The sequence below is a fragment of the Guillardia theta genome (assembly GCF_000315625.1).
Source record: "Guillardia theta CCMP2712 unplaced genomic scaffold GUITHscaffold_30, whole genome shotgun sequence".
NCBI lineage: Eukaryota > Cryptophyceae > Pyrenomonadales > Geminigeraceae > Guillardia > Guillardia theta.
The window spans coordinates 659,026-682,250 of NW_005434644.1; the positions used below are offsets into that span (position 1 = coordinate 659,026).

The following is a 23,225-nucleotide window of genomic DNA, read 5'->3' on the forward strand; positions in this document are numbered from 1 at the left end:
TCTGCACACGAGCAGCCCTTGATTTGAATGAGATGGCAGGCTGCTCAGTGTGTCCTTGATCACGGTCGCCTTTGGTAAGCCCAAGAAGCGCTGTTCTTGATGTTTGCGAGGTTGCATGTAGGGTACCCTTGGCTACGAGCAGGAGAACCAGACAAGCACTTAAGCATGCTAGAGCAGCATGGCCTAGGCGACGCAATCTGATCCTGGTTCCAAAACGATGAAATTAGTTTAGATCGTGACATATCACACGATATCAGATACTAATCAATGAAAGACGTTGATACCATGAGCATATTCTCATGAGCAAAGGAGCATGAACATAAAATCTGATAAATCAAACAAGGTGCTGATATTACGAGCAGCACAGAGACAAGCAAAAGCACTCAGCTCCACTGAATGCTTCTGTATTTCGTCAACCTCATATCATACACAAAGTTTCAAGAGAAAGGTAGGGGGGTTTCAGGAGGGAAGCATCGCTCCTCACCTTTTAGGAAGGAATGGCGGCGCCGTATGCGGCGCCGCCCCCAGCATTGCGAAGAGGCAGAGCTAATATGGATCCGGCCAAGAGGCGTTCTGCAAAACTACCGTGACACACCCCCTTTTCTCCCCGATAAATAACCCCTCCAATTTCCATTTGGAGCACAACCCCTCCCTGCCTGCCGGTACAAATGATCACAACTTCTACTAGTGTATACCACCCCTGTGTTCAGACCCCTACCCACCCTCTCCTGCTCTTCCACTGTTCATCTCCACCTCACTGAAAACCACCCCTGTCCATTCCGGCAATGCTCATTTCGCACCTAAATGTCTCCACCCCTACCCCTATTTTAACTATTAAGTACCTACTGTTGACCACACATTTTATTACCCCAAGGAGTTCAGACCCCCACCGGTTGTACCCCAGGGCATGATTCCTACTCCGATTTGAGTTCCCAGAAGGTTGACGAAGCTGCCAAATGTGGTATACCGGGTGGTCAGAATGTGGGGGGTGGGTGGTCCACAATCCAGTCTGAGGCGGCACTGGATGGGTGAGTGAATATTGATAGATGCCTGAATCGAGAAAAGCAGACACTAGAGCACATCACTTGTGCCCTGACGGCGTCTGAGGTCATTCATTCAGATTTCAGGTGTGTTATAAAAGTGTAGTTGTTAGAAACTTATTTATATAAGAGTTTATGGTACTAATTACATGGATATATACTTCTGGTACAAAGCAGAGTACCGCTAAACGAGTCGGAGGGTCGGTAAAGTCGGAACACCTCTACTGTCATTTACCCTTTCAAAAACTTTTACCGCCTGGTTGAGTAAACAGGAATCCGCTGCACCCAACTTGGCAACTTAAATTTCAGTTATAAAGGGCAACAGGTTTATGGGAAAGCTGAAAATTTTTAAATCTCACAACTAACTTTCAACTACTAGTACAGTACAGCTAGTAGTGTTCGATCTTTACTCAAAGTTCGATCACGCAAAGTGATAGTACTGAGTTAAAAATCACTATGACTCACCGGGACGATTGAATCCGGAGTACGGTAGTAGCCTAGTAGAGCGGCCGGGCCGCACTGCCGGCCAGTTTTGATCATCATCCCGGCGATCGGACCCTGACACCGAGTCCGGCTGTCCGACGCACAGGCCCGGCCGCCGGGCGAGAAGAGAAAAAACAGCCTGGCAGCGCCGGACAGGCTCAGACTGAAGATTTCAAACTGAACCTGAAATCAAGTTGCCACCCGGCGTATTCCGGGCCCCGCTTCGCGTCCGATCTGACCGTGCCGTGGCAAGCAGTGAGACTCGAGACTCCCCGGCGACGGTCCCGGGGCCCGGGCGATCATGGCCGGGCAGTGAGCACGGGCGCCGGGCGGCACTCAGTGAAGCTTTGAAGGCTTGCCCGGCGAGACCCGGTGACCCGGTGACCGTCAGGCTGATCATCCGGAAGGCTTGCCGGGGTGACGGGTCCAGTGCGCAACCACGATGGCAGGTCACAGTGGAATCCGCGGCGGGCTTCGCGAGTTTGTCCAGCACATTATCTTCGTGATCCGGGAGCGCCCGGCGATCCGAGGCTCGGATGATCGGCGGCTCCCGGCGCCCGGCGGGGCCCGTTCAATGCACTTGAATTGCCTGGCCCGGCGGAGTGACAGTGCCGCGCCTGCCGTGACGGCGTACTTGCCAGTGCCAGCGGCTGATCAGGACTGACTAGTTTAAAGTTAACTTCGAGCAAAAAGTTCAAACTCTGACCGTCACGGACTTCAGGGCCCGTCAGTAACCGTATAGTACTGGCCCTAACTTGAGTTGAACTTGAGTGACGGTGGCACCGCCGGCCCGGGCGTCACGGCCCGTGGCACGCAGTCCGAGTCGCCGGGGGACTCGGAGTCCGATGGTCGGTCCGGGCCCTCAGTCATCATCGGCCCGGCCGCCCGGGCGAGTCGGCAGTCCGAGAGTCTGACTGCTGAGCCGGCACTGCGTGAGTCACTTCCCGGTCCGACTCCGAGGGCTCGTGGATCGGATTCATTTTAACTTAACTTTGAGTAAAGGACCATGGAACTAGGTTCGCTGTAGAGTCGCATCGAGAGCGGGGATGACCTGATGACTCCCTCAAGGCGCGCAGGATGCGGAGTGAGAGAGATGGCTGAGACCGACCCTCATGCTCCTCCTCGTGCTCTCCTCGCCTTGCTCACTTGACAGCATCGTGGGATCCGATCGGTTGAGTAGGCCATGGCGAGTCTGTACGCTCGGATAATGTCGTTAGGTGATGGGAGTGAAGGCACTGGACCGGCCGTCTGCTTGTCAGTTTTGAGGAGGGCGCAGTACAGCAACGACGAGAAGCCGCTCATGCAGGTGCTCGTCAACTGCGGCGAGTGTGCATGCCGCATCCTGAACGAGACGCGGACCAAGTTGAGTAGAGTGAGCCACGTCCTTGTCACCCGCTGCGAGCCCACGAGGATCTCAGGCATCTCGAGCTTGCTGTTCCACCTCAGTGATAAGGGTAGTGCGAGCCTTTCTTTCGTTGGTCCAACCCCCCTCCACTCCTACATCGAGACCGTGAGAACTTTCGTCAGGCGGCGTTTCCCAGAGATTGAAGTCGCCGAAGTCGGAGCAGAAGGAGACAAAGGTTTTGCCTTCAACAGCTCATCTGATGATCCAGATACCTTTGCCTGGGCACAGAGCCGAGCCCCACACACTGGAGTTTCAATCCACGCGATCCCGATGACAGCAACGTCGAACAAACGCCAGAAAACCTTGCATGGAGACTGCATCGAAAACAGTTCTTCAAGGTCAAGACCAGTGTTATCATATGCGTTCCTCATTCGGGGCCCTCCACCTCAACCGCACAAAGATTCTGATGCGAATGCAACCAGGCAGACTTTGTTTGTTGTTGTGGATCATGCAGATGAGCAGGTTGATGCGAGCCAAGTGTGTCAGGCGATCACGTCTTGGCTAGAGCAGATGGAGATGAAATCAAAAGACGGAAAGTTGAGAGACGATCTGCATCAGAGAGTCATGTTGCACTTGGGTACCAGGAGCGTCTTGGAAAGTGCAGAATTCCGGAGTCTGAGAGAACGTGATGTGTTCCAGTTATTCCAACACGTTGAGTTGTGTACAAATGAGGCAAGCTCTGGGCCTTGTGCTGTGGAGAAAGAGGAAATCGAGATGATCCTTGACACAGGTCGCTCACATGAAATATGATCTTTCTTCTCTTCTCTGCTGTTTGTCTGACAGGTTTTCCTTTCCAGACGTCAAGAACAGCACTTTTTCCACTTTCTTTCCCTCCTACTGTCGGCAAAACCTCATGCTGCACAGAGCAGAGCCTTGGTTATTTCCTTTCTCGCATGCTTCTAAGCACAAAAATCCATCAGAAGACGACTCAGCCAGTCTGTCTCCTTTGGCAGTTATGCAAATATTCCCCAAATGTGTCAGTGAGCACAGCCAAGGTGCGCTGGTTCGCTCAGAAGAGTGTGAGCTCGCAGAAATGTCCAGGGGGAGAGTCGTCGACCTCAGTGAAGGTGATGTGAAGTGTCTGATGTCAAGGTTGTTGTCTGACGCGGGGGAAAGAGGGTGGCAGGAACAAGCCAAGCTCGTCCTCTAACAAGCTTGCGGCCTTGAACATGAAGAGAGAGCTCCGAGGGCTCCCTCCCCTCCCCTCCCTTCCTCCCTCAGAGGGAGCAGTGCAAACCAAGAGCTCTGAGCAGGAGGAAGCACAGCCCGCTGGTTACCTGGAGGAGATTGATCACCTGGTACGACAACTTCCCTCTGCCCTTGCTCTCTCTCTCAACCTCGGATCACCTTCAACCTCGGCCTCCCAGGCACAATCTGCTGCTCATCTGCAGCTCACGTACTTTACGAAACTAGGTGTTCCTCGGCACCGGTGCAGCTGCTCCCAGCAGGCTACGATCCTGCTCGGGAATTCTCCTCTCCATCCCTGGAACCTCCGTGGGATCTCGGGAGGTAAATGGAAAGACACGAATCTTGCTGGACTGCGGGGAGGGATGTCTTTCCCGCCTCATGCAGATTGCCAGCAACGTGGGAAAACGAAATGTACGAGGGAAGTTCGGGGAGGGGAAGGGGGAGGAGGGGAGGAAGGAGACGGAAGAGGGGAAGGGGGAATGGAAAGAGAAGGGTAAGAGGAAGGTAGAGGGGAAGCTGGACGAGATCCGCTCGTGCCCAACTTGGAGGTGGCACGATTTCCTGATGGAGATCAAGATGGTTTGGATTTCTCACATGCATGCAGACCACCACAGGTGTCACGATGTGCCACCCCTCTTGCTTCCCGCTGACGATGGCGTTGTTAGCGGCCTGCTGTCTCTTCTCTACCATCGCCTCCTCGCACAGGAATGTCCAGCTTGCAGGTCTGAAACTTTTCGGTGTGATGAAGAGGCTGAAGCAGGCGGTAGGAGGGAGACAAAACAGTTGAGGATGGAAGATCAGGGGCAGGGGCAGGAGCAGGAGGATGTTTTGATTGTCGGACCGCATGCTCTCAAGCAAGTAGTTGAAAGCTATCACCATGTCATCAGGGGGAATTCAAGTAACTGCTGCCTCCTCTCCTCCTCCTCCCTTCTTCCTCTCCTCCCCCTTTTCCCTTGCCCCCCCCCCCTCTCCCTCCTCCTCCTCGACCACCTCTCACAAACTCTTGTACTCAGATGTCTCTGCTTCTCTTGCCTGCAAGCATTTCACTGACTGCAATCGGCACGTCCTCTTTCCTTCCTTCCACCTCAGAAGCCTCCCTGTCTTCCACAGCCACGACGCGCATGCAGCTATCCTCCGATTCCAGTCGCGCTCTAATGGCAAGGAGGAAGTGATCATTACGTACTCGGGGGACACACGGCCAAGCATGCAGCTGGTGGAGGAGACGATGAGGATGGTGGAGGAGCACCAGGAGGAGGAGAGGAGGAAGACTGCAGGAGGAGAGGGCGGGGGAGCGGCGAGAGCTTGTGTGCTCTTAATCCATGAGGCCACGTTCGACTCGGATCAACTCGAGCATGCAAAGAGGAAGCGACACAGCACAGTAGGGGAGGTGAGCAGTGAAATCTCCTCCTTGGGGAGTGCAGGGGGGAAGAGGAGGTGGAAGTGACAGTCCGCAGGCCATCCAGGTTGGCGAGCAACTTCGAGAGCGGCTGAGGAGGAGGATGGGGATGAGGTACAGCGCCCGACCCTGTGCTGCATGCTCACGTCGTCCTCAGCCGCCTCTGCTACGGCACCATCCTCTCGCACTTCAGTCAGCGCTACCCCAACATCTTCTCCCTCGATCTCACTGCCGGTCCCTCCCCCCCCTGTGCGAGGTGTTGCTGACAGTGCTCTGCAGGGTCTGCACCCTCGACCACAACAATCGCAGCCGCTGCCACTACCACCACTGCTGCCACTTCCTCCTCGTCCTCCCCTCCTCTAGCTGTCCCTGTCATGCTTGCCTCCGACGGACTCTTCCTGCCTCTGGAGTTCGAGAGGATGCGGCAGGAAAGAGTGCGTCTGCTCCGGCTCTCGTTCTTACTCATCGGCAGGTGTTCGATCGCTCCGCCCTCCTACTTGACAGACTGGCCAAAGTGAAGGAGGCGATGAAAGACAGCAAGGGAGAAGGATGAGGCAGCAGACGGCGGAGGACGGGAGAGGAGGAGCGTTCAATGTTATCGAAGCAGATCGCATCTCAATTTTCTTGATCACGCTCACACGGACTGCCCCGTCGCCTCCCTGTCCTCAAAAACCCGTCGAGCCCTGATCCTCCTCGCGAAATATTTCTTCTCTGCCTGTATCAGCCTCTTGTGGCTCCTTGCCCTCCTCTCCTCCTTGCTGAAGACCGAGTTTTCAAAGTCCATCTCTCTTAACACTGCCCGCAGGTCCAACTGACCATCTTCCTCTCTTCCCTCCTCTTCCTCCCTCCTTTCCCCTCCTTTCCCCCTTCCACCTTCCTGGCTCCGTCCTTCCTCCTTCTCCTTCCCTGTTTCAGCTGCTTCTGTCTCCTGCTCGCCCTCTGACAGCATCCTCTTGACCGCCTGCCGGCGTGACTTGTCCTGCTCCGCCTTCCATCCCTCCCCGCTCCCGGCCCTTGACCATGCACATCAGCAACGACAGGGCAAGGCATGTGAATTCCTTACGTCGCGTTTCCTCCCTTGACGAGGGTCGGAGGCGTCTCGTGGTGCCTCGTGGGTTTGTCGGTGGTTGACTCTGATTTCTCGTTGACGGGGCTGCGAAAAATAGTAAGAGGAGAGAAGCGAAACTTGAGGGGAGGGGAGCAGAGGATGGCAGACGAGGTATCACCTGCGGTTGCCTTCCTCCTCCTTCTCCTCCTCCTTCTCCTCCTTCCTCTTTTCATCCTCCTCCTCCTCCTGTGGCTGGTTATGATCATCCTACATCCAATCACAATGTCAGCCTGCAAGCAGCGACTGCGAAACGAATGTCCCCACATCGTCAAACTCCTGAGTCGAGGGCAACTCCTTGGCGCTCTGAACGGCCCAACCTTGGTTCGCAGGGACCTCATGCGCGGCATCCGGCTGGTCCGTGGACGACTGCATGCTGTCCTCGTTCACATCGCACAGTTCAATCTCGTACGCCTTGCTCGTTAAGTTGCCCGTCAAGCCCTGCCAGCATCTTCAGCGACTCCTTGTCAACTCGCCTCCTTTTGCACCTCTCTGCCCTCCTCGTGCAGGAGACCGTCTGCCTGCACGTGGAAGAAGAAAGGCTGGCTCTCCCCGTGCTCGCTCGCCTCGGAGACGCACTCGTCCTCGGTGTCCAGGTCCACCGCTCGCTCCTTCACGTGCCAGCCGTTGGAGTGGATGGAGTCAAGCTTCTCCTGCTGAATGTCGGGGATCCTCGCTTGATCGCCATCCCGACGGAAGATCCCGAGGAGGGATTGGACCTGTCAAGCTTGTCATCACTCGAGCTCAACCTTCTATCTCCTCCTCACATCCGGGTCTGCGTTGAGGTCCACAGGCTGCCCGAACGCGAAGCTCTCCCCTCCGATCCACTCGAAGTTGTCCACTGAGAGCACAAACTCGCTGCACTCTTGGTTCAGGTCGAAGCCTGCTCCTCGACATGTCACATCATCTCTCCTCGACCGCCGTAGCATGCTCATCACCAGCTTGTAGAATAGAAACCAGAGCCCCCGACAGGCGCTGCCCTGGGAAGGCCTCGTTGAACTGCTCGAGAGCTTTGCTGCTGATGTGGCAGCTGATGGTGTTGTATCCATCAGAAACCAGGCAAGACATCATCTGCCTGTCAATGTCCAGCAGCTGAGCCTGAAATGTTTCAGCGTCAAAACTTGCCGGGGCATCAGGGGAAGCTTGCAGCACATGGGTCACATCCACAAGTGCATGGGATGGGGGCGGGATCGCTGCTGGAGACGAGCAAGAGGAGCAGGAGGAGCAGGAGGAGCAAGAGGAGCAAGAGGAGCAGGAGGATAAAAATGAGAGAGAAATCAGCACCATCACATAGCAACTCGGCTATGCGAGCAGAGGATCTCAGGGAGGCTCAGCGGTGGAGAGGGAGGAATGGAAATTTTGAGCAGAGTCTCGCAGACGCGTGAGGGACAGGAGATCATGGCAGGGGGGAGGAAGGAGAAACGACCTGCTGAAGGGAGGACGGTGGGAGGCTCTGAGCAGGGAAGCGAAGCAGCGCCGGCTTCAGCCATGGCCTTCGTAGAACTTTGCTCATGCGCGCCTTTCCTTTTCCGGCAGGTATCCGCGAGTATCCGTGAGAAATCCCATGAATATCCGCGAGTATCCGTAAGACTGTCCAGGGGTCAGCCAGCAATAAAAGTTTTTTTCTCATCAATATGTTATGTTGTAAAAGTGTTTTAAACACGTGTTTCTCCGTACAATGGTGAATCATCTACATCTTAAATATTTTTATAATATATTTTTCTCCGATCTTTATGGATCTTTCCAATAGAGATACGTTTCCCCGAAGGGAGCAGCGAGGAGGGGTCACGGTCGCATTGGAGCATGGGTAGAGGGGGTACTCGCTGTTTCACATACTACAAAATACCCCCCTTTTTGAGTGGTAGTTCTGGGGTACAGATACTGGTGACGAAGACGGGGGTGGGGTGTGGAGGCAAAACGGGGTGGGGTGTTCTTTTTGATTGGCGAAATTCTCAGGGGGCCGAAAGCACAACGAAGTAGCGCGAAAGTTATGCTGAAAACCAGCAAGAATGCGAGATAACTATATGTGAAGATGTTATCATTCAAGCTGTAATGATGATTTAAGCTTGTTCTTTGGCTGAGGCTCTAAATTTTCTCACTTAGAGGCTCAAATATCTCTCTCTTGTAGTATTCTTTCGAGTAGATAATGGAGATTTCCATTCAGACCAGGTTACAAAGTCACAGCAAGAATCATGTTGGATGGTTGAAATTATTTTTCTCTAGCGCAAAAGAAGTCTAGCGACGTTTGAGTCATGATTTTCGTGATGACGCACAGAAAAGGAAACAAACATTAGCAAACTGCGGTCAGGAGATTCAGAGAATAGTTGTATTTTCTGAGACATGGGCGTCGTCCTGCAATCATTATCTAACCATTCTGCAGGTATTCATGCGCCACTGTGAGTGAGTTCATCAATAGAAACATCGTTCATTGCATAGAGACATTTATCGGATTTGCAAACATGTTCGGGAGAACTTCTGGCTTGCTATTCGTATCCGTGCTCCTCATCGCTGTGAGGGCAGGCAGCTGTTTCATCTCTCATGACGGCATGAGTGAGAGAAACTTTCGCTTCAACAACTTCTTCGCGCTTCCTGCTGCAAGCGGCCACAGCCCCTTCTACTCGGATTCCGACTTGTCGGACCTGCTCATCCGCTGGGCTTCTCGGGTTTCGAGCCCCACAGAGAATTCTGAGAGGAGCGAGAGCCTGAAACCGGGTGCCAAGAGGCAAGATAGTTGTGCGTATCCCCCGGAGAACAGAAACTTTCTGGGAGGCAAAATGCCTCTCCCCCCGCTCGGACTGTTGCGGCCTGCCAACTTTGGAAAGCCTTTGATGAAATGAGGAGGTCGACACTCTTCGTTCCTCTTGTACATAGATCACGATGATGGGAAATGCTCCATGGTTTGTAAGCATGAGAGCACCATCATGTTCAACGGCACTTGCCGCCTAGCTTGTTGTCTCCTGCTAGTCCGTTGCAGTGTAAAATTTTTGTTTCAGTTTTTGAAAGCTATATTTCAGCATCGTATTGAACAAGTTCGGCAGCAAATAAATCATGCAAAGCTCTGACTTTCTGTTGTTGTTCGTCTACCTGCATCTCCAGAATTTGTATGTCGGCCTGGACAAGTCAAGCGTCAGAAACAGCATTCCTTATCAATCGTAGTCGCCTTTATCTGCTCCTCCTTGTCTTTCGATTCGTCCTGTAGCTGTCGCAGCTTCTGCAGCTTCATCTCAAGATCCGCTTGAATTTTCTAAGCCTCGGATCAGCTCCATCAGATCAGCAAGACAAGACACGACCTTCAGGACCGGAGTAGAGACTACTTTGAGGTCTGACAACATCTCTGCCCCGTCGTGTGGGGGCGGGTTCGCTGGCGCTGCCTCCATGTCGGCCTTCTGACTGACCTCTGCTGCTTTCTTCTGCCTGCGGAGAGAGATGCTCTTGAGCGCTTCTTCCCTTAGCTTCTTCTGATATTCCTCGTTTGCTATCCTCTGCGCTTCAGTGAGGGCGACTGCAGTGGTAGTCGCCCTCCCCTGCGAGTCCCCTTTGCCGTCTTGACTGTTGTCCTCTCCTAATCTTCTTTTTGAACCACGAGCACCTTGGCTGTTAGGACGATTCCTATGACCCTCCTCCTCGTCATTGTCATATTTCTTCTTAGAAGCCTGCTTCTTCGCCTCATCCCTGTTAACCCACGGTCACAGGAAAGCCAAAAAGCAGTCAATGGCAGAGGACTACATACATCTGATGAACTCGCTCCCGCTCCTCTTGGAATGCTTTCCATTGCCTCGTTGCCCTCTTCTTGGGATCCTGTGTAGGCTTCGATTTTCCTCCGTCCAACGACTGCAGACTGTCATCGTTCCCACCCCTCGCCGCTGCTTGTGCGGTGCGGGATGTTCTAGTCCGATCGGGGCCCTCGTCATACACGGGCTCATTGTACAGGTCTGGCAGATCAGGTACGGCGTCGAGATGCATCGTTCTTGGACGCTTAATTCCCTCTGGTACGTCCATGGTCGGCATCGGCTGGATCTTGTGGTTGAGTTGATGTTGGAGAGAGGGTGGGCGTCCTTGTGCACCGTAGTCGCTCTTCACGGGGACTTGAAGACTTGCAGGCTCATGGCCGCCGCCTTGGAGCAAACCGCCTGTCCAGTATGTATCAAGAACACTAGAGCGATGGCAAGTGAGTGATCAGCAGAAGACTCACCAGTGTCACGATGACTGAATATCGTTTGAACCACCCCTCGATCCTTGTTGCACATACGTCAAGTGTCTGACAAAGACTTGTTCGGTGACATGATTACCATTACGTTCGACATGTCTCGGTTCTCCTGGTGATGCATCACTTGGAAGTTGCCATTGTGGCCGATATTCTGCAGAGAAGTCACAGACTACACACGGTCTGCCGCCCTAGTCGTCCTAGGGAACTCATGACTCACCAGACGGTTCATCGGCAACGGTTCCTGCAGCGTCAACGTGCTTCGGGGTTGCGCCGCCATGCTGGCTTGTCCTACGGGCATCCCTGGCCCCACAGGCTGGTGCATATTTCCACTCTGCAGGCCCATGTTGGCGTTGATGCGCATGTGAGGCTGCATCGAGCTGGTGTGAGGCCCCCCTGCCATCTGCTGCACGTTTGGCTGCATGACTACCCTCCTGGGGTCGTTCTCGGGTACGACAGCCATGCATGCGATCGCGACTCGGGGCCCGAGGGAGTTCAGCATGTTCGGCTGGGGGGGTTGAAACACGGGGGAGGGCTGGTTCATGTTTCCTTGAGGGAAACTTTGGGGGAGAGTTTGCTGCAGCTGCATCATCATACTGTTGGGTGCGTTCAACCCGTTGCTCATTGCCGGCGACTGCATGCCGGCGACACCCTGAAGACCTGCCATGATGGTGTTGGGCATCTGATGCCCAGGGTTTGGTGCCTGCCCCATACCCACTGCACCCCCCATGTGTTGCGACGGCAACGACTGCAAGACCGCTTGTGGCCATGGCTGCTGCTGCTGCATTGCAAACAAATTGTTGTTGTTGAAGGACATGTCGAGCCACGCAGTTTTTCCTTGGAAGACTTGCCTTTCCCCAATCCTGCCCTGCCCTGCCCTCTTCTCCTTCTCTCCCCTTCCCCGCCTTCAAGTTCCTCCTCTCTTCCCCTTTCCTTCCTGCACGTTACTCATTCCAGCATACTCCCTACCCTTCTCTCCTCCTCTGCTCTGCTCTGCTCTGCTCTGCTCTGCTTTGCTCTGCTCTGCTCTGCTCTGCTCTACCTCTCAGGACAGCACCCTCCCAGCTTGAGCTTCAGCATGTTTCTCGTCCTGAGAATCATTCCGGGCCCACCGGCTGTCGCCGGGTCCGAAGGGCAGTGAAACTTGATTAGACTGAGAAACGGTTATTGACGCCGTTGACACTGTTTATTGCGACACAGTTACTGAATATATGTATTCAATAAAATACATTCTCAATCCCGCTGACATTCCTATATATTCATTTCTGAATACAATATTTTATTGGATGCAAGCCGTTACCGACGTTACGAAAAAAAGAAAAAAAGGAGCCTCGTGCTGCGAGTCCTCGAGCGGCAGCTATGGTGGTCAAGTAAGACAAGCATGCTCTGCCTTGGCGCTCCCTCGCTCCATGGCAGATGCTCTTTGTCCTCCTCGTCATGATCATTTTCATCGCTCCTTCCGTTTCCCACTCGTGTTCTCCTCCTATCGTGGAAGTGCTGCATTGTTGTTGTCTTTCGGTGAATGCCTCCTCTGGGTAGGCTGTTTGTTGGTTAACTGGTATGGAGATGCCTGCAGTTCATGGCAGTCATTGTTGTGTTCTACTTGCCATGTTTTCTGGTCATATAGCTGTGATGTGTTCCCTTTGTTGAATATCAAAAATTTGTTTTGTGCAAAGCATTACCCTGTCACGGTTACCCTGTCACGGTTACCCTGTCACGGTTGATGATAGATGTTTCCAAGCTCCATTTCCTTCAGTCTTGCTTCATACTGCATTATCTCGAGCTCATTCTCTTTCCTCTCAATTCCACTCGCATCATAATCTTCACACATTCTCCGCCTCTGTACCAGCATCCTCCTTGTGGATACACCATTCCCGTCCTCCCCCCCTTGTGCCTTTACCAAGGACGTTTTATTGACGACCTTTCCTCAGGACCGAGACCTGCACCTTCAGTAACTTCAGGATCTATCCTGGCCATGGCTGCCTTTACATCCGCACGGATGGAAAGGTGAAGACGAAGGAAGCAGGAGGTTCTGTTGAGTGACGGCTGTGGTTTCCAGTCCTTCCGCTTCATTAACGCCAAGAACGAAGCTAGTTTCCACATGAAGCGCAACCCCCGCAAGCTGAACTGGTGAGTTCAAGACTATGCCGTATCTTCCCCTTTCCCCTTTCTTTCCTCCTGTCTCCACTCTCATGCCTTGCCTGCTCCATCTAGCGGCACCACTCACGTGAACGTGTTAGGACTCTGTTCTACCGCCGTCTCAGGAAGAAGGGAACTCAGGAGGACCAGCTCAAGAAGGCCAAGAAGAGGGTCATCAGCACTTCCGTCTTGTCCCGTGGTATCCAGGGTATGACCATCGAGGAGTTGAAGAACAAGACCAGTGAGGGCAAGGAGCGTCGTAAGGCCATGCGTGAGGCCACCGTTCGGTGAGGACGAGGAGCTTGTGTGAGCACGTTGATGATGTACTCCTTCACAGTGAGGCCAAGGATGCAGCAAGAAAGAAGCAGGAGGAGAAGAAGAAGAACGCCCCAGCGAAGAAGGCCGCTCCTGTATACCTCCTCCCTGCTCATCTAGTTGTTTGTCTTGACCTGGTCTGCAGGCTGGAAACAAGATGGACGTTAAGGGAACCAAGGGAGGCGCCAACCTTAAGCCTGCTCGTCAGTCTGCTCCTGGCAAGCAGGGTGCTCGATAAACATGTCGTTTTTGGATTAAATTCTGGAAAGTGAAGATTTGACTGAGTTCAAGTGTTGTGGGTCTTGGCGTCCCGAGGGAGGAGGAGGTTGAGGAGGAGCGCGATGCTGGTCCCGATGCAGTAGGGGCTGGAGATTACGAGGATTGTTGTGTCTCGCAGCAGCTGCCAAGTCTGTGTCGCGTGCGGATCCTTCACCTACTGGAGCGTCATCGCTGTTCCTCCTCGCCCTCACCTCTTCTCTCACCCATAGAGCGTTGGTCGCCCAGGCTGGGCTGATGGCAACGCCGACGCCAACCCCCACAGCGATGGCGACGACGAACCGCGTGCGACGATCGACGAGAGCAGCACCTAGAGAGAGTCAGGAGGGGGAGGGGGGAGGAAGGAGGCGCCGGTGGGAGGAGGATCCCTACCGATAAGTTTGATTCCAGAGAGAATGATGTTGGAGAAGAGAAACGTTGTCATGCCGCCGAGAACGCAGTCAGGGATGGCGAGGACGAGGGCGGCAAGCTTGGAGAACGACCCCATCAGGATCAGGCAGACTCCACACGCATAGCCTGCGGGTTGGCGCCCCCTCAACGACATGGAAGGGCTGCGATGCTCCTCACCTGCTCTCCTACTTGCGCAGCGCGACATGGCTATCACTCCGTTGTTCTGCGACATGGTGGTGGTCGGCATCGAAGTGAGCAAGCACGCGAGCAGGCTGCTCAGCCCGTCCGCTAGCAGCCCCCCCTGCAGCCTTCGCTCGAAGACAGGGCCTTGGGTCTCGACTGCGGCAACGAGTCACTTGGCTTGCTCCTCCTTTGGCTCAACTGAGAGAAGTCTGACCTTGGGACGCCTCGGCGGAGGCTGAGATGTCTCCGATGGACTCCACGGAGGTGATAACGAAGCAGATGAGGAGGGGGAAGATGGAGGGCAGGTAGATGGAGATGGGGAAGACCTAGATAGGCAAGGCTCTGCTCAGTCGGCCTTGCACGTGCTGCAGTCACCTTGCTGAAGAGGAAGGTGAAGGGCGGAGCTGACGAGACGCCGTCGAGATTGACAAATCGAAGTTGCCTGCCACGAGCTCATTCCCCTGTATCGCTCGCGCACGGATCTCAACTCGCCTCCCATCCTGTTCATAGCTGAGGGCGAAGGGGGCAGCCAGTCAGCAAGCAGGCTCGTTCTCCTCCTTCCCTCCTCCTTTCACCTCGAAAGTCCAGCGATGGAGAATCCAACCATGAGAGCGAACGCCACCTGCCCAGAGCAATTCATCTACTCGCCGCCCTTGCTGGCTCAGGTTAGGCGCTGCACCTGACAGTTCCTGATGAAAGGAGAGCCGAAAATCTCCGTCAACACTAAGATAGCAAACACCAGCATCCCGAGGGTCACGTACTGGCCAGCACAGGCCTGTCAGTCGTCCTCCCCGCCTTCTCAACTCTCTGCTTCCACCTCCTTCGAGCCGTAGGCGAGTTTGACTTGACCGTTGCCTGCAATGGGTGTGAGAAAGGGCACGAGACGACGGGGAGAGGAGGAGGAGAGGAGGAGAGTTGGGGAGGAGAGTTGGGGAGGAGGGGGGGAGGAGGGACGGGATGAGGGGGGGAAAGAATAGTCAGAGTGGGAGGAGGGAAGGAGGGTGACGAGGGAGAGGGAGAGGGCTGACCTGAACAAAGAACCCAAGAGGCTCGCGGATCGGGGAGGGACGGAGGGACTCCCGGCAGATCCATGAACGTCTCGCACCTTGAGGGGTAGGAGGTCAGAGGACGCAAACCCATCGCCTCCTGCTCCTGCTCCTCCCTCACTCTGTCCGATCTCCCCTCGTGACGTTGCTGGCTTGGTCGAAGTGAGGTGGAAGGTACTTGCAGACGTGCCTGGGAAGGCTCAGCAGGATTCTCCTCTCTACTTCGTGTTCACCTCAGCGCCCCGACCAGCGGATCGCAAGCTCCTGCCGCTGAACGTGGTCCCCGGCCATCGGGAGGGAAGCAGGGAGAGGAGGAAGGATAGTCCTTGGTCACGTTGCCAGGGATCGACACGCCCACCAGCGTCACCTGCACTCCAACCCTCTCACCCTCCCTCCTCCTCCTCCCTCCTCCCACCACCTTCCTCTTGGCGAAGTGCTCTGCGCAGAAAGCTCCTCCTCCCCAGTACTTGATGCCCGTCCCTGTGAGGCCAACACCGATGAGGAGGACGCAGACGCCTGCATGCAGTATGTGAGCAACGGAGGAGAAGGCAGCGGCGCCCACCGGCAACGTGCTGGGGGAAGAGCTTTCGGAGGAATTTCTGTGGGACGATGCTTATAAAGACCTCCAGGAGGGAGCAGACCATGCACGTCCCTACGGAGAATTCAGTTCGCTCACCATGGCTCGACGCTCCTGCACTACCCAAGAAGGCCCCGTACGCCTCCTGCCCGCTGAACTTGCATCGACCCGTCTCCGTGTTGCACTGAAGGAAGTAGACGAGAGGAAGAGTCATGAAAACTTTGTAACTCTCCTCTCCTTGTTGTTCGTGTCCCCCCTCCTCTTCTCTCTTGCTTCCTATCTCTTCCTCTTCTTCTCCTTCTCTCTCCTTTTCCTCTCTTTCACCTGGCCGATGTTAGTGACCCCAGGGATCGAGACCCCCTCCTCGCTCGCCCATGCCAGGAAGCAGTCGCTGTCCAGAGTGCAGGCACGCGGCGAGTCCTCTTGCATCATGTAGGCTGCCGTCGACCTGGCGATGGGGAGGAAGGTGAAGGAAGTTCCCGCAACCGAGATCAGCCCCGTCCCCACCACCAGCCCTGTCCTCCCGACCTTGAGCTGGTGCACCTGGATCAGGGACGCGATGCCTGAGACGATCAGTCCAGCAGACACCAGGTACCGCGTCTCCTCCTTGCTCAGCCGCAGCTCGTTGGACCCAGAGAGTAGCAGAGCCGGCGTGACGATCCCTCCGACCATGGCGATGGCGTGTTGCAAGCCCATGACTATGGCCATGATCCATGGGATGGGCTTGTCGAGCGGGAAGAAGGGAGGAGGAACGTTGGAGCTGGAGACGCAGGGGATCCTGGGCATGAACAACCAGCTCCACTTGTACTGCAGCCTTGAGCGGAGCTCTTCATCCACAAGCAGCAACAGCAGGGCAGGACACACCTTGAAGGCAGGGCCTCGTCGTCCTCGACCTGGAGACCCACCTGCTCGTTGGCCCAGGGGGGGAGGTGCTTCAGTCAGCGGAGGCAGCAGTAGCATGCTCTACCTGATCGTCGCTACTCTCCTCTACCTGCAGCCAGCTCCTGGACGTGTCCCCATCGCGAGTCTCAAAGCTGGGAGTTGTCTGGATGGTTGCATAGTCCCCACCAGCCTCATCCGCGTGCTCGACGAGGGATATCCCGTCGCTCTCCTCTCTGTTTGCTCTCTTCTTGATCATTTGCAGGCACGCCGACCTTCTAGCTGATCAAGGATCCTCCCAGAAACCTCCTCCTTCTTTCCTCTTCCTCCTTTTTTTCCGCCCTCTTGCCTGCCTTCTTGATGACAGACAGCGTTGTTCTTCGCTCAACAGACGGAACGATGACTTGAACCACCCATCGACCAGTAGAGCTCATCCATGTCTTGTATTTTGCAAGAGTTTCTATTCTCTCCAACCTCTTTCCCTCCTTTCTACGACCCAACTAGGCGTACCAGGACTAGTCAGGTCTCTTCATGACCTAGTACGTTGCACTCCGACTCATATATACATGTAGTCGCATCCCTTCTCCCTCTCTCACTCCATATCCTCTCCTCTCCTCCTCCTCCTCTCCTCCTCTTTTCCTCCTCTCCTCCTCTCCTTCCTCATCGCGCTAGACATCGTTCCCTTTCGCCGCCATTTCTCCCCGACAAACCCATTTACTTATATAAGTCCTACGGGGAGGGGTACTTTCATAGTAGGGAACAGGGGTTCTTTTAAAGGGGGTGAATTTGAGAAAGATAGGACGGGGTCGACAGCGGCATTTGAGGGGTGGGGTGGTGCCTGGTCAAACCATTTGACGGATATAGCACCATGGCGGCGGGAGCGGTGAACGTGAGGTGAGGGAGGGAGGAGGGGAGGGGAGAAGGGAGGACGGTGAGGGATGAGCCAGTGTAGAGGGGAGAGGAAGGGGCACAAGGAAGGCAAGGAGTCGGAGAGGAACTGAAGGATGACCGTGACTGCCGCTGTACGGCAGCGGGCCTTTTGAGGATGTGTCTGGCGAAAGGAGAAAGCAGAGGATGGAGCTTGTTGACAGATTTGCTTATGAGATGAGGGACGTTCATTTACTGAGCTTACACCTGCCTCTTCAGTCTCATCGTCCTCCTTCTTGCTGTCGTCCATGCGGGAGATGTGGCCCGGTCGCAGGTCCCTGATACGCCTCTTGACTCTGTTCCTCTGAAAGCTTTCCAGGCACGGATAAAGGAGGCGACGAAACCAGAAGTCTTGGCTGACATCAAGGTACGAAGTTGAGAGATGAAAGAGGAGGGAGGGAGGGAGGGAGGGAGGGAGGGAGGAAGGAGATGAAGAGTCACCTTGGACCCGTAGGCTAGCTCCAACATTATCAAGCTCAGCAACGGGCTGACGATTGAGATTCTGATGCCTGGGAAAGGGGAGGAGGCTGAGGTAAGCAGAGGCGCAGGGTCACTGAGAGGGCTGACAGTGGTCAGGCGGGGGACAGGGTCAGGGTTGAGTATTCGCAGTACATGGAGTCGTGCGACGCGAGCGAGCCGACCTGCAAGCTCATGCTGAACCAGAAGGTGAACTCAGGCACGTTGGACACGAAGCTGGGTAGCGGGAAGCTGCAGCCGGGGCTCGAGCAAGGGATCGTCGGCATGAAAGTAGGGGAGAAGAGAACTATCCACGTCCCCCCCGAGCTCGCGTTCGGCGACAATCCTCACCCCCCGTTCCCTGCCCACTCGGGCTTCAAGTATCAGCTGCAGCTGCTCAGTGTCTGCGGCCCCAACGATCCCTTCATGAAGTCCCTCCTCTGTTCGCTGGGTTTCGTGTAAAGTGCATTGAAGTCGTCACAAGGATATCAGCAGATTCTCCTCTATGTCCACCAGCTTTTGCCGTGGAAGCTCCACATCGAACCGGACTCGGTTCGTCCTCAGTCCCCTGCTGGATCGCAGGTTGGGGAACAGCATCCCTCCGATCTCCACGATACTGCAGTCACGATCAGGTCCTGGTCACATCCACAAAGCCCCTCCTCCCCCTCTCCCCCTTCCCGCTCTCCTCCCTCCTGCTCACCCGGACAGTCCTTCCGCCAAGGTGAGCCCAGGAGAACTCTTGCTGGGGGACGACTCGTAGCTCGTTTCGCCGTCCTGCTCCTCCTCGGTCCTCTCAAGCTCGAGCCGGACCGTTGTCCCCTCCCTGCCTCCGATGAGGTTGGAGATGCTATGCATGTCGAGCCCTGCCACGTCCTGGTTGTCCACTGAGATCAACCTGCAGCCTCCTCGTCATACATCTTCATCTTCCTCCTCTCTCTGCTCCCCTCCACTTCTTCTTCCTCTTTCTTCTCGCTTCCTCTTCTTCCTCCTCCGATCCCGTCAGTCTCTCACCTGTCTGATGTTCTTATCCGTCCGTCGAAGTGAGCAGAACCACCTGGGATGTCAGTCAGTTGGTTGGAGGTAGAAGAGGCAGAGGAAGAAGAAGGAGAACAAGGTGATGGTGATGGCAAGGAGGAGGGATGGGAGGCACCAGGAACAATCTGAGCGACGTAGACAGCTCCTCCCTCGCTCTGCCGCTTGATCACCATCCCCACCCCCGCGAAATTGTTGGACAAGTTCGATTTCATCTCATCTTCTCCTGCTCCCAACTCCATCCCCGCAAGCGCTGTTGAAAGCTTGAGCTTCACCTGACTTTCCTCCTTATCCAGCTGCTTCCCAGCTGCTGGTACGTTCGAGGCCATCGGTTCCACTGCCCTTGCGTCAGGCGGAGCTTGCGAGACTTGAGGGGACTGAGAGTGCTTTTTGAGTGCATCCTCCCTCCTCTCGTTCTCCCTCCTCCTCTCGTCCTCCCTCCTCCTTTCCTCTTCTTTCCTCCTCTCTTCCTCCCTCCTCCTCTCCTCTTCCTTGTTCCCAAGCGCGAGGATCCTGGCTGGGGAGTGGAGGACCTTGGGCATCGTGCTGCTGGCCGACCTCTGCGGCGTCGAGGGAGAGCGAGGCTTTCCCTCCTCGGACGCTGATCGGCCTCCTCCCCACATGGCCCTGTTCCTCTCGGCCTCCTCCTGCCCGACCGCCTCCTTCCCCTCTCCTCCCATCTTCCAGGAGTTCTGAGAAGGAGCAGAGGAATGGGAGGCAGGAGCTGCGGGCGGGGCTTCATGGGGATGGGTTGGAGGCTCATTCGAGAACTCGTAGACCTTGACGACGCCATGGCGGATGCGCGCGGAGTCTGTGAGGTAGTCGGAGGAGTCGCTAGCCTGACTGCCCCTCCTCTCCTCTGCTCCTGCGAGGCTCAAGTTGGTCAGTGGGGGCCCGCCGGCCCCGTTCCTCTGGGCGATGGACAGCAGGGGGAGTTTGATCCCGTAGCGGAGGAAGAAGTCTTCTACCTCGTCCATCTGCCTCTCCAGCTCCTTGCCCAGCTGCCCCGTCCCCGCAGCCTTCTCTCCTCCTCTTGGCCAGCTCTCCTTATGAATGTTCCCGTGAATGATCTTGTCCGAGCCCGAGGACGACGGGGGTCTTGCATGCTCCTGGTGGGGGAAGGACGAGGAGGGCTCCGTCTCCGCCTCCTTCCGTGCCTCTCCCTGCCTCCTCTCCTCTGCGTGCTTCCTGTCCTGCTGCTGCTCCTGCTGCATCCCCGACTTGTCTTCGCTGCCCTTCCCAGAGGTTGCGGAAGGGACACGACCCAAAGGTCCCTTGACCTCAGTCCTTTCCTCTCCCGCTGGCTTCACGGGAGAGCTCCGATCTCGCGCCAGCTGCGAGCTCTGCTCGTCCTTTGCGACTGGTCGCGTCTCCCCTGCCGTCGATCTCACTGCGTTCTCCAAGGACTGAACTCTCTGTTCCACCAAGGAGCTTTCCTGCTGCTTGCCGCTCAGAGGCTGCGGATCGGGTTCCTCCCTTGCTTGCTTCAGGTGGGAGGACGAGGGAGGGGCTGGGACTTCGGTCTCCTTCTCCTCCTCATGATCTCCGCTCGCTGATTGCGACCTTTATGTGGATTGTCAGCAGAAGGGAGGGGGAGGAGAGATAGAGGGGCGTACGACCACGACAAGGAGAGAGAGAGGAGAGTACGAGGAGGAGGAGGAGGAGGAGGAGGAAGGAAGTGAGGGGGAGGGGCAGGGGGAGGAGCATGAAGAAGGGTGGCGAGGTAGAGCTGTACCATGATTCTTTCGCTGGAATCGTTTGCTCTCTGCTGACGTCCAGCGACCCTGACGTCTTGTCCTTGTCATCCTCATATTTCTTGAGCGTCGTCGAGATCGAATCCATCAGGTCCTCGCACACGGAGGAGGCTCTGCAGATAAAATCATCATCACAGTTTTCCTCTTCTTCCCTCCTCCCTCCTCGTCTCCTCCCTCTCTCCCCTCCATAGCTTCCATCTCTTTTCTGTTCTTCCTCTCGACTCCCTTCTCCCTCCTGCTCTTACCTGTTCGCCTCCCTCCTGTTCTCGTCCGAGGCGTTGGCGATCATTCTCCCTGCCATCAACTTGAGGGCACTAACGGTAGTTGAAGGAGCGAACCTGAGGAGCTGGAGAACTTCTTGAGGGTGTCAAGGAGAGACTGTAGGACTTGCGTCTCCTGTTCAAGGAGTCAGTGACGACGTGGCAGGGAGGAAGGGGGGGAGAGGAGGCACCGACGACTGTTGGAGAGCGACGAGGAGGCTCTCGTTCAAGGATTCGATCTGAGAATTCCCTCCTCCTCCTCCTGATGATGATGAGAGTGAGCTCTGAAGATGCTCTTTCGCTTCTTCCTCCCTCCTCTCCTCGCTCGTCTGGATCTCTCGGTCCACCAGCCTCGTCCTCTCCTTTGCCCGCATCTCCTGCAATTCGTCGTCTCGTCGCGCTTGCAGGGGGATCAACACGTCCCTCCCCTGTTCTCTTGCTCCCTCGCTCGGTTGTTCTCCCGGGGAGGAGGAGGGGACGGCCTGGAGGTTGTACTTGCTCATGATCGTCTCGATCACGTTCATGTGAGCAAGGAACGACTCACTGACCGTGCTCTTGCTCGGAGAGATTGAGCTTGCGCTGACCGACGCAAGCTCCTCCTCCTCATGGTTCATCCGATGCTGCTCCTCCTGCCCCAGCTTCGCTCCATGCAGCTCCAGCCTCTCCCCCACTTGCCTATCCCGAGCCGGCTGCTGCTGGAGGCGTTCAGGGGAGAAGACCTTCCACGAGTCCCGCGCACGCTGTGGTTGCTCCTCATCGCCCTGCATGACGCGATGGTTGTAGACGACTCGCGGCTCCGACGGTCTCGTTCCCACCCGCAGGTCGTTGGCAGCAAAGGAGAAGGCGGAGGAATCGTTGAGCCGCATGCTGAAGGGCGGGCTCGAGTGCTGCTCGTCGAAGACGTTGATGACGTTGCTGAAGGAGGAGCTCAGGTTGGCCTCGACAGGGGAGGTGAAGGAGAACTTGGCGGGAGGATAGTCGGGAAGTCCCGACCAAGAGTTTCCTCCTCCTCCTCCTCCTCCTTGCCACCTCCTCTCGGTCGTTATCGGCTTCCTGGGTGGCAGAGGAGCCTCTCCGAAGACTTTCCGTTGTGCTCGAGGTCGATCGACGTGGAGCTTGTCTGCCTGCTGATGCAGCGGCCGGGATGGAGATCCGCCAGTGGCGCCAGCGGGGTCGATGTAAGTGTCGTAGCGGATAGTTCCTCGAGGAGTGAGAGCGGCGAGAGATTGTGGGCCTTGGAGGAGGGAGGGAGGAGGACCTGGAAGGGCAGCGGGTCAGGAAGTAGAGAAAGCAGAAGGAGCAGTGAAGGGTTTGCCTTGATCAAGCTTGGAGGGGGTGCGGCAGATAGACGAAGTGGAGGGCATGTCGGACTTTCGCATGCTGAGGTCTTGGGAGGTTTCCTGGGAGGCAGAGGAGTCGAAGCTCATTTCAATGTAGACCTGCAGCGAGCGAGTGATTGAGCAGACAGAGGGGGAAGAGAGGGAGAGAAGAGAGGGAAGGAGGAGAGGGACGCAAGAGACGGTGGGACGATAGACGAACGATGCAAGGAGAGGAGAAGACAAAGGGAGTTGGGGAGGAGGATGAGCTATGTGCTGCTGGGGTTCACCTGGGGGGAAGAAGAGTGATGATGAAGGTTTTGGAGGTCAGCAGGTTTGATCTCTCTCAGCGTGAACCTTCCCTCGGACACGTCGAACCATCCTGAGACGAGGTTCTGGTTCTGATGTGAGTTGCCATGCTGGTGGAGGAGCGCGAGAGGAATGAGCATGGTGTAGGCCTGAACCATCACAGTCCCCACCACAGCCTCCCTCTCTTCTCCGCTCTGCTCCGTCGGCGTCGTGTACGCCTCCACACACAGGCGGAGGAAGGCATTCTTGGCTGCCTTGGACCCAACGCCAATCAGAAACTCCTCATTCCACTCGAGCGCGTCTTGGCTCCGCTTGTTCGTCAGCGCGGCCGTCCCTGCCACAGGTCTCACTCCTCCCCTTCCCCTCTTGCGGACAGGCAGTCGGTCACGCACTCGTTCGCAGCGAAGACTTGAAGTGCCTGCCTCTCTCGCCATCGCTCACCAGCCCGACCTCTATCAGGATCGTCCAGTACAAGGTCCCCTGGCTGGCCGGCGACAGGAGGTGAAGACTATGCAGCTCCCCAACCCCGACGTTGAGGCGCTGGT

At 55.9% G+C, this 23,225-nt stretch overlaps 8 protein-coding genes across 8 annotated transcripts; 4 read left to right on the top strand and 4 right to left on the bottom strand.

Annotated features, from left to right (window-relative positions):
- Positions 1-2,730: 2,730 nt before the first annotated feature.
- On the top strand, positions 2,731-3,678 carry GUITHDRAFT_107767 (hypothetical protein; the record flags this gene model as incomplete). Its single annotated transcript, XM_005833486.1, has 1 exon — positions 2,731-3,678. The coding sequence occupies one exon, from the start codon at positions 2,731-2,733 to the stop codon at positions 3,676-3,678; it is 948 nt and encodes a 315-aa protein (XP_005833543.1).
- Positions 3,679-5,320: 1,642 nt separating this feature from the next.
- Positions 5,321-6,065, top strand: GUITHDRAFT_107768 (hypothetical protein; the record flags this gene model as incomplete). The annotated part of the gene is made up of 5 exons (XM_005833487.1): positions 5,321-5,503; positions 5,571-5,626; positions 5,670-5,746; positions 5,792-5,946; positions 5,985-6,065. 5 exons carry the CDS (start codon positions 5,321-5,323, stop codon positions 6,063-6,065), a joined length of 552 nt encoding a protein of 183 aa, XP_005833544.1.
- An 81-nt stretch (positions 6,066-6,146) lies between these two features.
- On the bottom strand, positions 6,147-7,904 carry GUITHDRAFT_138283 (hypothetical protein; the record flags this gene model as incomplete). Its single annotated transcript, XM_005833488.1, has 7 exons — positions 6,147-6,525; positions 6,576-6,665; positions 6,739-6,827; positions 6,885-7,058; positions 7,106-7,336; positions 7,385-7,500; positions 7,556-7,904. 7 exons carry the CDS (start codon positions 7,902-7,904, stop codon positions 6,147-6,149), a joined length of 1,428 nt encoding a protein of 475 aa, XP_005833545.1.
- A 1,091-nt stretch (positions 7,905-8,995) lies between these two features.
- GUITHDRAFT_152405 (hypothetical protein) lies at positions 8,996-9,604 on the bottom strand. The gene has a single exon (XM_005833489.1). It carries the CDS (start codon positions 9,524-9,526, stop codon positions 9,101-9,103), a length of 426 nt encoding a protein of 141 aa, XP_005833546.1. The 5' UTR covers positions 9,527-9,604; the 3' UTR covers positions 8,996-9,100.
- Positions 9,605-9,744: 140 nt separating this feature from the next.
- On the bottom strand, positions 9,745-11,638 carry GUITHDRAFT_107771 (hypothetical protein; the record flags this gene model as incomplete). Its single annotated transcript, XM_005833490.1, has 6 exons — positions 9,745-9,861; positions 9,908-10,289; positions 10,348-10,747; positions 10,810-10,852; positions 10,907-10,975; positions 11,042-11,638. The coding sequence occupies 6 exons, from the start codon at positions 11,636-11,638 to the stop codon at positions 9,745-9,747; spliced, it is 1,608 nt and encodes a 535-aa protein (XP_005833547.1).
- Positions 11,639-12,156: 518 nt separating this feature from the next.
- Positions 12,157-13,548, top strand: RPL24e_1 (large subunit ribosomal protein L24e_1, cytoplasmic). Its single transcript, XM_005833491.1, has 6 exons — positions 12,157-12,191; positions 12,753-12,828; positions 12,881-12,951; positions 13,062-13,247; positions 13,298-13,370; positions 13,421-13,548. Exons 1-6 carry the CDS (start codon positions 12,181-12,183, stop codon positions 13,511-13,513), a joined length of 510 nt encoding a protein of 169 aa, XP_005833548.1. The 5' UTR covers positions 12,157-12,180; the 3' UTR covers positions 13,514-13,548.
- A 34-nt stretch (positions 13,549-13,582) lies between these two features.
- On the bottom strand, positions 13,583-16,488 carry GUITHDRAFT_51370 (hypothetical protein; the record flags this gene model as incomplete). Its single annotated transcript, XM_005833492.1, has 13 exons — positions 13,583-13,684; positions 13,713-13,861; positions 13,924-14,067; positions 14,119-14,280; positions 14,339-14,450; positions 14,500-14,566; positions 14,700-14,746; positions 14,804-14,884; positions 14,942-14,979; positions 15,447-15,495; positions 15,586-15,686; positions 15,733-15,861; positions 16,158-16,488. Coding segments are annotated over 13 exons (1,512 nt in total), but the record flags the coding sequence as incomplete, so codon positions are not given.
- Positions 16,489-17,494: 1,006 nt separating this feature from the next.
- Positions 17,495-18,471, top strand: GUITHDRAFT_138288 (FKBP-type peptidyl-prolyl cis-trans isomerase; the record flags this gene model as incomplete). Its single annotated transcript, XM_005833493.1, has 5 exons — positions 17,495-17,520; positions 17,773-17,827; positions 17,873-17,920; positions 18,008-18,085; positions 18,130-18,471. 5 exons carry the CDS (start codon positions 17,495-17,497, stop codon positions 18,469-18,471), a joined length of 549 nt encoding a protein of 182 aa, XP_005833550.1.
- Between the last annotated feature and the right edge of the window lie 4,754 nt (positions 18,472-23,225).

What these genes read in the sequence shown, in the direction of transcription:
- RPL24e_1 (XM_005833491.1), top strand. An exon ending in ACATCCGCACGGATGGAAAG is followed by an intron (nt 12,829 to 12,880) that starts GTGAAGACGAAG and finishes TGTGGTTTCCAG; the next exon opens with TCCTTCCGCTTCATTAACGC. An exon ending in AACCCCCGCAAGCTGAACTG is followed by an intron (nt 12,952 to 13,061) that starts GTGAGTTCAAGA and finishes TGAACGTGTTAG; the next exon opens with GACTCTGTTCTACCGCCGTC.
- GUITHDRAFT_152405 (XM_005833489.1), bottom strand. Translation starts at nt 9,526, where the DNA reads ATGCTTACAAACCATGGAGCATTTCCCATCATCGTGATCTATGTACAA.